Source organism: Vollenhovia emeryi, unplaced genomic scaffold, assembly GCF_000949405.1.
Source record: "Vollenhovia emeryi isolate VEMERY1.0 unplaced genomic scaffold, V.emery_V1.0 DF939150.1, whole genome shotgun sequence".
NCBI classification, from domain to species: Eukaryota; Metazoa; Arthropoda; class Insecta; order Hymenoptera; family Formicidae; genus Vollenhovia; species Vollenhovia emeryi.
The window spans coordinates 1-12,393 of record NW_011967216.1 but is presented as its reverse complement, the minus strand read 5'-3'; the positions used below and the strand labels follow the sequence as shown (position 1 = coordinate 12,393).

The window sequence follows — 12,393 nt, the reverse complement described above, 5'->3', positions numbered from 1 at the left end:
GTGTGTTTTTATAATCATCATATTTTATTACGTATCGAGAGAAAGAGAATGCAAATCTTATAAAAATATTATATATATCAGATTAAAGAAAAATTGTATATGAATTGTATCAAAAGTTGTATTGAAACTTATTCTATATAAAGCTTTTTTTATTATACTGGGTGTTCCAAAATTCGCGATTTAAAATACCATATCAAGAAAGTTGTCGAAAAAAATAAATTAAAAAGTATTTGCCATTTTTCATTTCCAGCAGTATAGTTTTAAAGGTCCAAGTATAGTTTTGAACCTTCCTATCTAAACAAATACTGCTCGAAATATGGCCAATACTTTTTTAACTTATTTTTTCGATAACATTCTTGCTACAATATTTTTATTTGCGAATTTCGGATAGTTTGGCCTGTCTCACTTCGTGCTAGCTGTCAGTGGCAATTGAATTTTAACTCCTGTCAAAGAGGTCGTATATAAAAAGAAGTTGTTTTTAAACAATGTTAATAGAATGAAAGAGTGATAATAGCTAAAAGTAATATTTACAATGCTTAAGAACAAATGGCGCGCGCGAAGCGCTGTTCTAGGTAAATTTAAATAATAGATTGTGTATCATACACTAAAAATTTATGTGGCATAAATAATTATTTTCTGACCCAGTTAGTTTCAGTCGTGAAACATTGCACAGGTATTTTCTTGTCTCGCGATTAAAAAGTTTGCATTAATAGCCAACAAAGAAAATACATTTTTACGTCCATATAAAGGTTGCATAAATTTCTGACAAGAATCATGATATTCACCCGCTTACGCACAATATAAGCACATTATGCATATACTTGTAATAATCACATTACGCAGTCGTGTATCTCGCGTGCACGGGACTACGATAAGAAATGTACAGCAATGCATCCTCATTCATGTTATATTTATTTTCAAACATTTATATTATTTACAACGTTTACTACTCGCAATTTTTGTGCAACGATCTTTAATATGAATTACGAGATGTATAAGTAGGGAGAAAATTTATGTGTTGAATTATGCGAGATATTATCAGGTGTAACGTTTTACAATTAAGACATCTATCTATTATTTCGACATTATCTTGATCAAAAATAAATTTTATCTGCCTTAAGAATTATTTTTCGCAATTACAGATGTTATTTAGATTACTTGCTTGGAACGTTAATGAATCTCCCTTATTAAACGTTTTTATTCCGTCATAGGTGACGATGTCGTATATGGAAATTTACAATGAAAACATTCGCGATCTTCTCAATCCTACTTCGGGATATCTGGATCTACGCGACGATACTCGTGGTCGCAACGTTCAAGTCTCAGGATTGACGGAAATCTCTACCAATTCGACAGAAGAGGTATTTAATTATTTACTATAATATACAATAGTGGGTTTAAGAAGCAAGTGTATTAAAAATGATCATATTATTAATTTAAATTTAAAATTAAAATAAACCGAAGTGAAGAGACTCGCGAAATATTAAACTTATAAATTAAACACAGTTAATAAGCCAATAGAACCTAATAAATTAATAACACGTACAAATTAAATTCTAAGTGAATATAATTAAAATACAATGAAAAGAGAGTCACTAAAAGAAGTTATTAATCACTGAATAAAGAGTGTAAGAATCAAACATTTTAATCTTCTTTGAGATTAATCTTCAGTGGAAGTAAATAATATAATGTTACTTATTCGTTTAGCAGTCTGTTAATGCATTTTATTACATATTAAAGTGTATATGTATGTATAATGCTGATTTTGAGAGCATGCAGTATGTATTATTTGTTTAAAGAATATGGAGCAGGTATATATCAATTATGTTATCTTTACATATGAATAAAATAGTTATGTGTTGTGTGCAGCGTGTGATCAAAATCAGCTTCGTACCTCGTAATTATCTATATATATGTTGCCAACGGGCAGGTGACGTTGGAATGACTTACATTAACAAAAGATAATCTCTTAATGGTTGCTGTAATGTGACTGTTACATGTAAATTCAATAAGTAAAACTAAACATAAAACGAATTCAAGTAAAAGAGGCGGCATCTTTGAATCGTTAAGTACAAGGGTAATCCAGCAGGTGGGTCCCGAATTCTTTCGAAGCTTCGAATCTTCGAAGTTATCAAAAGTAACAGTCCTAACGTTTATAATTATTACAAATTCTTCCTAGGAAACAGTACAATTTAGTTATTTTCGTAAAGTTGTATAGGAAGATTATACAATCTTACTTTGATAAAAGTTGCAATCCGCGATTCGACAAATTTACATATGTGTCGCATTTTGTTAAATATAGTGAAATTATTTCTAAAAATATTATATTAAAATACACTGCATTGAGAAAAGTTATATTGTTGCATGCATACTCAATATTGTTGTAATTTCCTTTAAATGTTAATTTTACAGTATCATGTTTTTTTACATATTTTCTTCGGATAAAAATATTGATCTGACTTTTATAAATTTTATAAATCTCTTTAGAGATGAATTTGTGTTAAAAATTATAATTTTACCATAAATTATATGCAAGGATATTTTAAAAACTTATTTTTCCGAACCATTATAACATACTTAATAAAATATGTATAGAAAAAAATTATTTTTAAAACTTCTCGATTAAATTATAAATAATTATAAGTATAACTAAAAAAAATGCACGCCCCATTAAAAAATTAGTAATAAGAAAAAGAAACATGTGAGTAGGCAATCTTGACCTATGTCGTATAATTGTACTGCATTCGTTTAAAGTCGGACGATCTTGAGTGGTTTATTTAATATTTACAGGTAATGCAGTTGTTACACAGAGGTAACAAAGCGAGGACAGTAGAGCCGACTGCCGCCAATAAAACTTCGTCACGAAGTCATGCACTTCTCAGTGTTACTATTAAACAATTCTATCGTCAAGATGATGATCAACATATGCGCAACAAGATGAAACAAGGGAGATTATTCATGATAGACCTCGCCGGATCTGAACGGGCTAAGCAAACAAAGGTAATTTTCTTCTCGTTTTTTCTCAAATTGTGTAGAATTGTGAGTGTTACAATTATTTTTGTATTAATTCGTGCCTTTGACTTATTTTAGTAGCAAGCGAGATTGATTTTTTTAATTATCTTCATAAAAAATGTGCATAAATCCTTAAAAAACATTGATTTAAGGAGCCGATCTTCTGTACTATCATATGCTTCTTATGTTATTAATTTGCGACATTTGACTCACGCCCTGTGCCGTGGCAAATTCGAACCATTACTTTTCAATTTTGCATGCTCTCGTTTTGTCATCCGCCATTTTGAACAAATTGTTGCAGACAATTGCGATATAAAATTTCGAAAAATGGAAATTCTTTAAAATACGTTTTGTAAAATCCTGCTAACTGTATTAGGTGCCCAAGTAGAACAAGTTAATCACAAAAACGTCAATGTGACATTAAAATGGTGACTTTTAAGTCATAAAATGATCGACATCAAGATTTACTTTGCAATAACTGATTTATGACATGCTGTTGTACGATATTCGTGACGTGTGTAATAATATATTATTACAGATTACATAATCAGTCATATATTATATTTATCTTATATTACTTCAATTTATTTTCAATGTATAATATTTCATTAACTTTGCTTTGTAAAACAAGATCATTTTTACAACATTTTGATGCCTTAATGATGTCACAAATAGGTACTCTTGGTGGACTATTTTGACGTCACCATGATGCATAAAAAATGATGAAAAAGTGATGTTATCTTGATGTTTTCACGACTAATACGCTCTACTTGGGTGCTGAGGTATTCAATTTTGAATTTCTAATAACGCCGAATTGCAAAAATAAGAATTCCATGGTTCGTGGCGTGAGTCAAATGTCGCAAGTCAATGGTATTAAATAAATTATCGGAATCTCTCTATTAATTTAATTGAATTCGTTATTATAGAACAAAGGCAAAAGACTGCAGGAAGGCGCGCATATCAATAGATCCCTTCTGGCGTTGGGTAACTGCATCAATGCTCTGTCTGGAGGAGCACGATATGTGAATTATCGCGATTCCAAACTTACCCGATTGCTGAAGGATGCTCTAAGTGGTAATTGCCGTACCGTTATGATCGTTCACGTGTCACCAATGAGCGCGCATCGCGACGAGAGTAAAAACACTCTGATTTACGCGGACCGCGCCAATAAGATCTCCAATAAGATCGAGCGAAACGTATTGGACGTCAGTTACTTACATGTTGCACAGTACCGTGATGTAATCAGCGATCTGAAAAGTGAGATCTCACGCCTGCGGAATAAAATGACGGGCGAGAGACCGAGGCTGACGGAGAAAGAAACTTTAAATGACACGCGTGGCAACGATTTCAAATCGTTAAGAGAGAAAATTATTTCCGCATTTAAGGAGCAAATGCGACTGCGGTGCGTATGTGTGAATGCAATATTACATAAAAATCCAAAGTCTGCTAGTATTGTAAAATAGAATTTACTGCATTTTTGGTATTTGTGAAATTTCACACATTACATAGTGTAAAACTATTTCTAAAAACATTAAATAACTGGGGTTATTTAAAAAATTCTTGGAATGAATTACAGATAGTCGTCACACAAAGACGTCATACGTTGGAAAATTTCACCCTTCTATGAACGCGTATAAGTTCCAATTTGTTCTATCAAATAGATTAATATTTGATAGATCCTTGAATGAATATATACGTGTGATTTTTTACTTAACAAATTGGAATTTTATAATGGGATAACGGCTTATTGTTAGTGGTTTACACCGTGTTTTGTTCGTGCAACCTGGCCTATATCCTGACCTAAAGTAAGTTTTCAATAAAACGGTTACACCATTTAAACTTATAATACTTTTGGGTCGAATAAAGGTAACATAGATAAAAATTAAGAATTCTTTTTAGTGACGAGGGAGGGGGCGATTGTACAAAATTCTAGTAAGCATCAAAACATTTACATCGTTTATCGATTTAGAAGTGTGTGAATTTTACTGTTCCACCAAAAAAAATGTGTTAACCGAAAGTATTCGGCGAGCAGGATATTTTGGAAACGGTATATCAAAATTCACACGGTAAACCGTGGGGCCACCTACATCTTGCTCAGGGGCTCGATTCTTGAATTTATTCAAAGAAGAAACGTATGCGAAAATTCTGCTCTTACAGAAAAGTTGCAAGTCGATTGGCTATTCGCATGGCTTTAACCAATCGACTTGCAACTTTTCTGTCAGAGCAGAATGTTCGTATACGTTTCTTCTTCGAATAATTTCGAGAATCGGGCCCCAGACCGTATTGACTTTCTTATTGATTTAAATCATATCGGTCGAGTTTTAAATCTTCATTATTGTGAAAAATTAAGTCTTCACGTGAACGTCATCTGTTTAATGTTTGGTAATCCTTAGATCACGTGCGTTTATATGCGTTATATCATGCGGCGTCAGATCAGGGTAAGCAAAAAAGAAACATGAGGCTCGATTCTCAAATTCATTCGAAAAAGATACGTGTGCGAAAATTCTATTCTTGCAGAAAAGTTGTAAGTCGATTGGCTATAGAAAAGCTATGCGAATAGCCAATCAATTTGCAACTTTTTTGTAAGAGTAAAATTTTCGTATACATTTTTCTTTTAAATAAATTCAGGAATCGAGCCTCTGACTCAAGCCAGATCAAATGGTTTATCAACTGTTTACGCCGTCACGAGACGTACGTGAATAGGTTGAATATAAAGTGTACATAGCGGCCTAAACACACGGTGCAAACTAGAAGCATACATGGCTTAAATTGCATTCATATAAATGTATTATAGAGATTATGTTAAAAAAGAAAAATATAAAATGATAAAGAGAGCTGTTTTTGTAGTTCACTCCGAGAACTATTCAAATGACTGATATTTTATCTAGAAAGATAAAGGAAGACATAGAAATTATCGTTCGATCATACGACATATTTGATTGTTTTAATTATTTTTGTCCCCATCTACAAAATACAATAAAATTCATTACGTTATTTTATCTATTTTGTCAGTAACAAATATAAATATAGAAATATGCCTCTTCAGAATCATCAATTCAAAGAAAACAAACTTGGTCTTCTAATCCTTCAGAAATTAAAAAATGTCCCTGACCTTAATCGTTTAATTTAAATTTAAAATGATACGGCAGGCGAAAGCTGATGGAACTGGACAGCAATCTTCTGAGCCTGAATATTGCTGCTGAACAACAGCACTCCATAATCTCTCACTGGGAATCAAGAAATAATAGAGTATACGGAAAATCACGAGATTCCAGTACACATCGCTCTAGCACGGATTACCAGGTGGACGAAATAGACGACGTGGGTAAGCGACTATCAAGCTATTATATAATATAAATCGTGTTATTAATTATTATTTAAAACTTGTTATTAAGTATTATATTACTTTGATTAGATCCACCCCACGTTTCCGCCTGCCTTCAGGGCGAAAGGTGGGGTAAATATCGATAATTGTAGAATGAGTGTTTCTTCACTGAAAAAAATTTCTGGTTGAATATGGACGAATCAGATAATTCCTTTAGGATTTACCAGAATTCCTGTAATCCTACAGAAATTCTGGTAAATCCTAAAGGAATTCTGGTAAATCCTAAAGGAATTATCTGATTCGTCCATATTCAACCAGAAATTTTTTTCAGTGTTGAGGCGAGACGTTTTCTCCCTGAAAGCAGGGAGAAACGTGGAGTGAATCTCGCTTCAAGAAATAATTTTAATCATATTCGTTAAGCTTATTTCGTTAATAACTGTCAAGGTCATTCAAGATGACTCCGCTATACTGAATAATTATTCGTTACGTGAAAACATTTATGAAACAATTTCTAAACCACTGTGTGCTGTTTGGTGGAAGTAACCTCGCCAGCAACTTTAAATGCTTGCCATGTCTAAACTATTTGTTGTACTAGGTTAAAAAATTTACTGAACATTCTTCAAGCATCCTGAAATATGGGTCGAAATATTTTTTATTTTTATTTTGACATTTTAATTTTAATTTTAAAAAGTCGCGAATGTTAAAACCCGAAAAACGACTTTTTTCACTTGAGAATTCATGACTCTTTAAATTTTTTTAATTTTTGTAAAAAATTTGAATGGTGTATCTCAGAAATGTGACGCTTTAAGAAAAAAATTAATGTATTATAATACTGTACGTTCCAAAAAAGGAATTTTTTTTTAAGAATGAGGTTGGTGTTTTTAGAGAAAAATGAGAAGTGCACTTATTACCGAGAAATGTATTTATTTTATACATATAATTATTTTTACTCTTGTAAAGAGAGAAGATATTCAACCTTATATTGTAAGAAGTTGCCATGCAAACTAGAAAAAATAATGCATACTCTCGCGAATTTCCTTCAGTCTGCCCCTGCATTACGTATTATATTAGTTCGCTGAGTTGTTTGCAGTAAAAAAAACTGATAATATCTTTATGACTGCTTAGATCTTTTAGACGATGATCTGGAGGATGACGTAATCGTGCAGCAAGCGTGGGCAGAACTGACGGAAATCACAAGAGAGCAGGAGAGATGTGCCGAAATGCGCGCTGCTGCGGAAAAAGAACTCGAAGCCTGCCGAAAGTGCAGCGCTACGCTCGAAGATGTAAGACTTTGCCATTATTATTATTTTAATCATATATTATTGAATAAAACTAAATTTAAAAGATAGAAAGAATAAAGATCTGAATAAGAGCGCAGATCTTTATCGTATAGTATATCAATAGGGTAGACGAGGCAAATCGGATCACTTTTTGTTCAATACTAATACTAAACTGTAAACAATGTGCACCCAATAGCTTTTGCTTTAGGAGTGGAGGAAGAAAGATGAAGTAACTCGGGCACCAGAATAATAAGTTTCGATCGGAATGTAACAAATGTAGTTTCAATCCTGATCCAATTCGCCTCAGTTTATCCTATAGAACCATAGAAACAATAGGCTTGTTCGTGTTGCTTGAAATTACTAAACATTTCTGTATTTTACAATAAGATAAATATGTGTGTATGTATTTGGCGTTGGAAAGATAGAAAACGAAGATTTTAAGTTCAACAAGTGCAGGCAACACAGACTCAATGATAACATTTAATAAAATGAAATTTCGATCGAGTACGTTCAGAGAAAGCTTATTGCTCAAGAACACCATGCTATTTTCTCCAGCAACTACCCTCACGCATCAACTCGGATGAGGAGCGTGAGTTGTTAGCGTTGATGCTGCGAGTTCACGAGCTCGAGGCAGACAAAATGATGTTGCAGAGCGAAAGGCTAGTCAAACAGCACGAACTCAGACGTCGCGAGCTATTGCTGCTCCGTTACGATCGGCAGCGACAAATTTCCGATGAGATTATTACTAGGCAACGACGGATTATGGAAGGTTAGTAGCATAATCAGACCTCCAGTTCTTAATTGTTCCTATCTTTGAATGGTCTTCATACAATCAATATAACTTCTAGCTGATGTTTACTGGGTAGTAAATGATGATATGTTGTGTTCATTTTAAAACTTTATCACATACAACTGACTTGTTCGATATTTTTCATGAAGTTGCACTATGACGTATAGAGATCCATCATACTTATTTAATTAAACATACAGTTCTATAAATACAATTTTAGAGCCTATTTTTCTGCATGACATGTATAAATAAAAGTTAAACATTTTCATTTGATTTATGGGAATTTAAATAATAGACGGTCGTTTGGCGCTTCCGCCCGATCTGCAAAATCTCTATGCCATGTATCAACAAGAGATCCAAGCCACTACTTATGTCAGTAGCAGCCTCGGCGACCTCGTCGTGTCACCAACCGTGTCATCCTTCAGTCGCGGCAAGTTACCACCCATATCCAGCAGACTCGGCATTTACAATCTTAGTAGTGATTTGAGAATAGCCAGTAGGTAAGTAAAATTATATATGCTGTTGTTAAACAGTCTTTCTCTTTAATATTAATTATTAGGCACCTCTCCCTTATCGATGAAACAAAATCACTTACTTATTATAGCAAATAAACTAAACTGTGCTTCGTGCAAAAATACTTTGTTCTTACCGACGAAACACGAACTTTTATCCACAAAAATCGATACGTATAACACAACAATGTGAGATTGATAATATGTAATAATGACAGAAACGATCACTCTTATATGCCTCGGGGGATCCCCATTGGGAAAAATAATATTTGTAAAATGTTCTTCATAATTTTTGAAAAACATTATTTAAATTATTTAAATATACTTAAATATATAAGACTACATAAACATTAAATAAATTTTCTTTAAATCATTATTTGAAATGAATTATTAATGCAACATAAATATGAAGTAAATTTTTAATATACGTTGAATAAATAATTTCTCTGCATTTTTATTTTTAATGTAAAATAAAATGTTAAATAAATATTTAATATTCATTTAATAAATATTTCAGTACAACACATTGGACAATGTATAATTAATAAAAAGTAACTATAAAAAAACATTTTACAAACATTGTAGTCTCATTGGGTCGCGTGCGAGCGTGAATTTTTTTATGATTTCTAAGAACACCCGTTATGCATCCTTCTTTGCTCGTCGTCTATACTTTCTGTCACTCACCGTGGTTATTATGCGGCCTATCGATTTTCTTCGTAGTTGACCATTTTCCATATTTTTTCGTTCTCCAGTCCATTAACAAAATTATGCTAAATTACATTCTCGTCTCGCTCAGAGAAACTAATGTATGTACATACCTATGTATATATGTATACATATTAAAAAGAAGAATTATTTGGAGAAACAGTTCCACGGATTCCGATTGGGATTCGCCGCTACCACCGATTCAAGAGCCGCAAGAAGTGGAACACGTGATGGGGCCAGTAGTGCAACCGTTAATTTCACCGGCTGCCTTATTTCCGCCAATATCGGCGACAAACTTACGAAATCAATGAGAACATTTCGTTTATATAATTATTGATATGCAAAATATTGTATATTGTATTTAAATATACATAGATGATCCTGATAATTTTGGCGACAAACTTAATAGTTCAACCTTTGTTTTTGTAATAAAAAATTATGCGAAAGAATCTCAGAGCACGATAACTTTTATAGCTAGTATTATACTCGCTACTGGACATATAAAAATTGGAAATATACTTTTATATAAAAATATGTCTGTCGCTAATGGTATAAAGATTAAATTTTAGCTTGGCCTAAAAACTTAGTTTTGTTAATCATGTATAATGTGTATTGATATGTACAACTGAATTAATAATATGTTAAATGCGCTTAATGGAAGTAATTTTAGCTTTGAGTTTTATCCTTATTATATTCTATTTTTGTCAATAACTTGAGAAGAAATAATTATAATATTTGGTTTTTAACTTAATTTTTAACGTTTAGAATACTTTTGTAATTGCTGTCTTTCTATCGCCAAAATTATTAGAATCTTCAAAATGCACTCAAAGTTGTTTTTTACTAACCCTTTCACTATTAATGGGTTTAGTAGTTTCCCGCAGACATATCTCTGTGTACGAATGGCCATTATAGTACATAGCTGTTCAATCTACCGCTGCATTCACTGCGTACAAACAGCTATTATAATTTACAGTCGATAAATGTAAATAAAATATAGTATTATAAATGAGAGGTTATTATAAATATATTTAAAAAATTTGTGTTCAAAAATTTGAATTTTTAATATCATGAACTTTTGTCGATTTAAAATAACTTAAATAGAACAATTAATAAATTGTATAATGTGTTTGTACCTATGTAAGTTGGACTACATATTCCTGTAGTAAAGCGTATATACTCATGGTTTGTTGTTCTGTACAACAACAATGCATATGTATGCGGCCTAGCGTTAATTAAGAGTCAATTAAGGAAATCAGCATTTCATTTTTAATTGGTAATACTGAAAATATTTTGCATTTAATAGCATAAATCGAAACAAATCGAATTTATTTCTCCTTTCCATTTAACTTGTCACAGTATGTCTTTCGTTGACTCCAAAATTTTTGTTAATTTTAACTACAGTTTTTCTTAGACAGTAAATTGAAAAATAGAAAAGAAAAAATAATTGCAATAAAATACAATAGAAATATAGAAGATTGTCAGATTTGAGCTGTTTAATCTGTTTTAGTATACAAATATCAGAATTACATAAAAACATTTATGGCGATCAGCTTTTACATCAAAAACTGAATATGACAATATTACTTATAAAGCTGTTCACTTATGATAGGACAGACATAGCACCAGGCGCGCAAATCTTGACTTGCCAATCCGACAAGTTGAACAGATGTGTTGCTTTTCCTGCCCAATGGAATTTAGATTTAATGGAATTCGTTTTCCAACAAACAGTTAGTTTACCAGATGCATCACTGGAATGTCCCGTCTTAAATGGTTGTGTAGTGACACACAGATGTGCCATATGTTTTAAGGCATTAGCAACCGTATCTGCGTCCGAAGTTTGCATATTTCCTTGATACACATGTGCAAGAATACAAAGCTGTGACGTGGGATACAATACTACAAATGATCTTAAATATCTTATAAAATACATTGTATCACGGACACTAAGACCGAGATCAAGGAAGTGGTTTATGTCATCAATAATAAGGACAACAGATTTGTGTGCCGTAAACCTTGCTGCTTCTTCATACTTTTCTTTAACGCATGAAAACAGCCTATGTACAATATCTATACGTTTCATAGAAGTAACTTCTGGTATTATTGTTTCCGTTCTATCTACGAAATCGTTGCATATATCGGTGACATTACTGGCTATAATTTTCATTGGCTCGACAACTGTGATCTGGCCATTATCTTTTAGATCAAGAAGATTGTAGCCAAATCTCATGCCAATGTTGTGATAGTGACTAAAAGTATTATGACAAAGAACGAGGCAAACAGCAGCGTTCATCTTTTTCAAAGTATGTGATAAAATGGCATTTACTAAGAAATTTGCGTTGGTACCATGTTGTTCCTCAATCAAGATTGTTTTACCATCCATGTTTACTCTGTCTATTCCAAGAATGTTGCACACTGTTTCCATTGAGCTAGCCATAGTAAACTGAAAAATAAGGGCACATTATTATTATATGTATCACAAAAATAATACAACTAATGTCTAACCTACTAGGTCACCGAATTGTATGTACATACATCTATAAACGCCTTATTTTTTTATAACCTATAAAGTGATAAAAAATGTTATAAAAATTACATGCATTTTAATCACAATCTACATGTAATTTAATAACAAACTACATTATCAACAAAACCTTATTCCATTAAGGATTATCTACATTTTACGTACCTGAGGTAAAGCCAGCGGTACACAATGCTCTTCTGCTCCTGCCCACTGGACGCGGTAACCACAGTATAACCAGTAGTTGCACT

General features: G+C 32.4%; 2 protein-coding genes across 6 annotated transcripts; one reads left to right on the top strand and one right to left on the bottom strand.

Annotated features, from left to right (window-relative positions):
* Positions 1-748: 748 nt before the first annotated feature.
* Positions 749-10,451, top strand: LOC105565586 (kinesin-like protein KIF19). Of its 4 annotated transcripts, none has more exons than XM_012018891.1 (8): positions 749-1,361; positions 2,791-3,000; positions 3,939-4,414; positions 6,162-6,337; positions 7,463-7,620; positions 8,173-8,386; positions 8,788-8,907; positions 9,716-9,733. In XM_012018891.1, exons 1-7 carry the CDS (start codon positions 1,218-1,220, stop codon positions 8,892-8,894), a joined length of 1,485 nt encoding a protein of 494 aa, XP_011874281.1. In that variant the 5' UTR covers positions 749-1,217; the 3' UTR covers positions 8,895-8,907; positions 9,716-9,733. The 4 variants fall into 4 exon arrangements, with proteins under 4 accessions (XP_011874281.1, XP_011874278.1, XP_011874280.1 ...); XM_012018888.1 differs by having other exon boundaries at positions 750-1,361; positions 8,703-8,907; positions 9,716-10,451; XM_012018890.1 differs by lacking the exon at positions 9,716-9,733 and adding an exon at positions 9,788-9,865 and having other exon boundaries at positions 750-1,361.
* A 639-nt stretch (positions 10,452-11,090) lies between these two features.
* On the bottom strand, positions 11,091-12,387 carry LOC105565584 (elongator complex protein 6). Of its 2 annotated transcripts, XM_012018886.1 has the most exons (3): positions 12,311-12,374; positions 12,157-12,184; positions 11,091-12,064 (listed from the first exon to the last, which is right to left on the bottom strand). In XM_012018886.1, the coding sequence occupies exon 3, from the start codon at positions 12,056-12,058 to the stop codon at positions 11,225-11,227; it is 834 nt and encodes a 277-aa protein (XP_011874276.1). In that variant the 5' UTR covers positions 12,059-12,064; positions 12,157-12,184; positions 12,311-12,374; the 3' UTR covers positions 11,091-11,224. The 2 variants fall into 2 exon arrangements, with proteins under 2 accessions (XP_011874276.1, XP_011874275.1); XM_012018885.1 differs by lacking the exon at positions 12,157-12,184 and having other exon boundaries at positions 12,311-12,387.
* Between the last annotated feature and the right edge of the window lie 6 nt (positions 12,388-12,393).

What these genes read in the sequence shown, in the direction of transcription:
- LOC105565586 (XM_012018888.1), top strand. Translation starts at nt 1,218, where the DNA reads ATGTCGTATATGGAAATTTACAATGAAAACATTCGCGATCTTCTCAAT. An exon ending in GCAGCGCTACGCTCGAAGAT is followed by an intron (nt 7,621 to 8,172) that starts GTAAGACTTTGC and finishes TATTTTCTCCAG; the next exon opens with CAACTACCCTCACGCATCAA. An exon ending in GCAACGACGGATTATGGAAG is followed by an intron (nt 8,387 to 8,702) that starts GTTAGTAGCATA and finishes TTTAAATAATAG; the next exon opens with ACGGTCGTTTGGCGCTTCCG.
- LOC105565584 (XM_012018885.1), bottom strand. Translation starts at nt 12,058, where the DNA reads ATGGCTAGCTCAATGGAAACAGTGTGCAACATTCTTGGAATAGACAGA.